The sequence below is a fragment of the Pterocles gutturalis genome, unplaced genomic scaffold (assembly GCF_000699245.1).
Source record: "Pterocles gutturalis isolate BGI_N339 unplaced genomic scaffold, ASM69924v1 scaffold2320, whole genome shotgun sequence".
In the NCBI taxonomy this organism is placed as follows: domain Eukaryota; kingdom Metazoa; phylum Chordata; class Aves; order Pterocliformes; family Pteroclidae; genus Pterocles; species Pterocles gutturalis.
Window position 1 is genome coordinate 3383 of NW_010145502.1, and position 1296 is coordinate 4678.

General features: G+C 50.0%; 1 protein-coding gene across 1 annotated transcript in view; it reads right to left on the reverse strand.

The window, feature by feature from the left end:
* Positions 1-1289, reverse strand: part of HOXA10 (homeobox A10) — a gene marked incomplete at its 5' end in the record, with an annotated part of 2011 nt that extends 722 nt beyond the window's left edge. Inside the window, one exon of the mRNA XM_010085390.1 lies at positions 974-1289. Within this exon, the coding sequence (XP_010083692.1) occupies positions 974-1289 (316 nt within the window). The remainder of the gene's footprint in view (positions 1-973) is intronic.
* Positions 1290-1296: the final 7 nt, after the last annotated feature.

A 1296-nucleotide genomic window follows, 5' to 3' on the forward strand; every position in this document is an offset into this window, starting at 1 on the left:
GTGGGGGGCGGGAGCCCCCCGCCCTCCAGCCCCTGCCTTCCCGAGAAGTTTCCCCTCAGCCCGCTATTTTCCAACTATTTCGGTGGAGGAAAAAATAAAATAAAATAAAGCAAAATTTTCCCGTTGCAGGGTGTTTATTCCTATCAGTGGAACCGGCTGGGAAAGAGGTAACACCGATCCCTCGATGGCTCGGAGTGGTTCATAGTTTGGGGCTGGCTTTCTAGTAGTTTTCCGCTTTCTTTTTTGTTTTGAACTTATTATTTTCCAACGGGGCGCCTGAAGGAATAACAGGGTGTCTGAAATGCGGCTGGAGAGAAGTGCCTAAAAAGTCTGCCGCCCAGGTAAGGAGAGGATTGGGTTTCGTTTTTGGTTTTTTTGTTTTTTTTTTTTTTTTTTGCCGTGGGGACCCGAAAGGGAAATAAATAAGCAAATGAATAAATAACAACCCTGTTGTCTAGTGTAGACGCTGAAGGATATTCGCGGTGCATTCATCAGACTAATTTGATAGCAGTTCATAGATGGCACATTTCGGCGCGGCTGTTATTCCAAAAAGCATTCTGGATCGTAAAATAAAACTTACCGCGTTAATAGGTTTATTTATTGGCACTGCCTATTGCTTATTTTGGATGCTTTACAAACATCTCTGTTATCTGGTAGGCACCTTCACATCACAGGGGAAAGATTGATCTTGTTTTTCTATATGTTTAAACAGCATGCAGGCTAAAGTTGCCCAGAGCGGAGGCTCTAAGGGTTTTAAACTATGGGATGGACATTAATTTTTACGGCAATCCCATGCCCGAATACTACAAAGTTCAGAAGGTCAGTCTGAGCAGCGCTTCTTGGCAGCCCCGCGGGGCTGCTGGGATCCTCCTTTCGCATCGCGATGCCACTATGATCCTCAACCGCTTTTTAAATTTTTTTTTTTTTTAAATCATCACCACCAGTATCACCACCACCATCATCATTCGCTTACCTAAGCACTCTTTCTCGGGAGAGGCTTTGCTGCTCTCCGACGGAGCTGGAGAGAGCTCCTCTGCGGTGGAAGATGAAGCCTGAGTAAAAAAAGAAGCCTGAGTCTCGTCCTCCCTCTGGGAGACACACGCCAAGGGGCTGGGGGAGCGCTCCTCGTCCTCCTTCCTCCCCGCGTCCGGGACGGGAGGCAAAGATGGAGGCGTCTGGAAGCGGCCGGGGGGCTGCGGAGGGAAGGGGGCAGCCCCGGCCGGCCCCGCGCCGTAGCTCTTGGAGGTGCCATAAGCCTGGGAGAGGCGGAAATAGCCCGGGACGGGGACCCCGCCG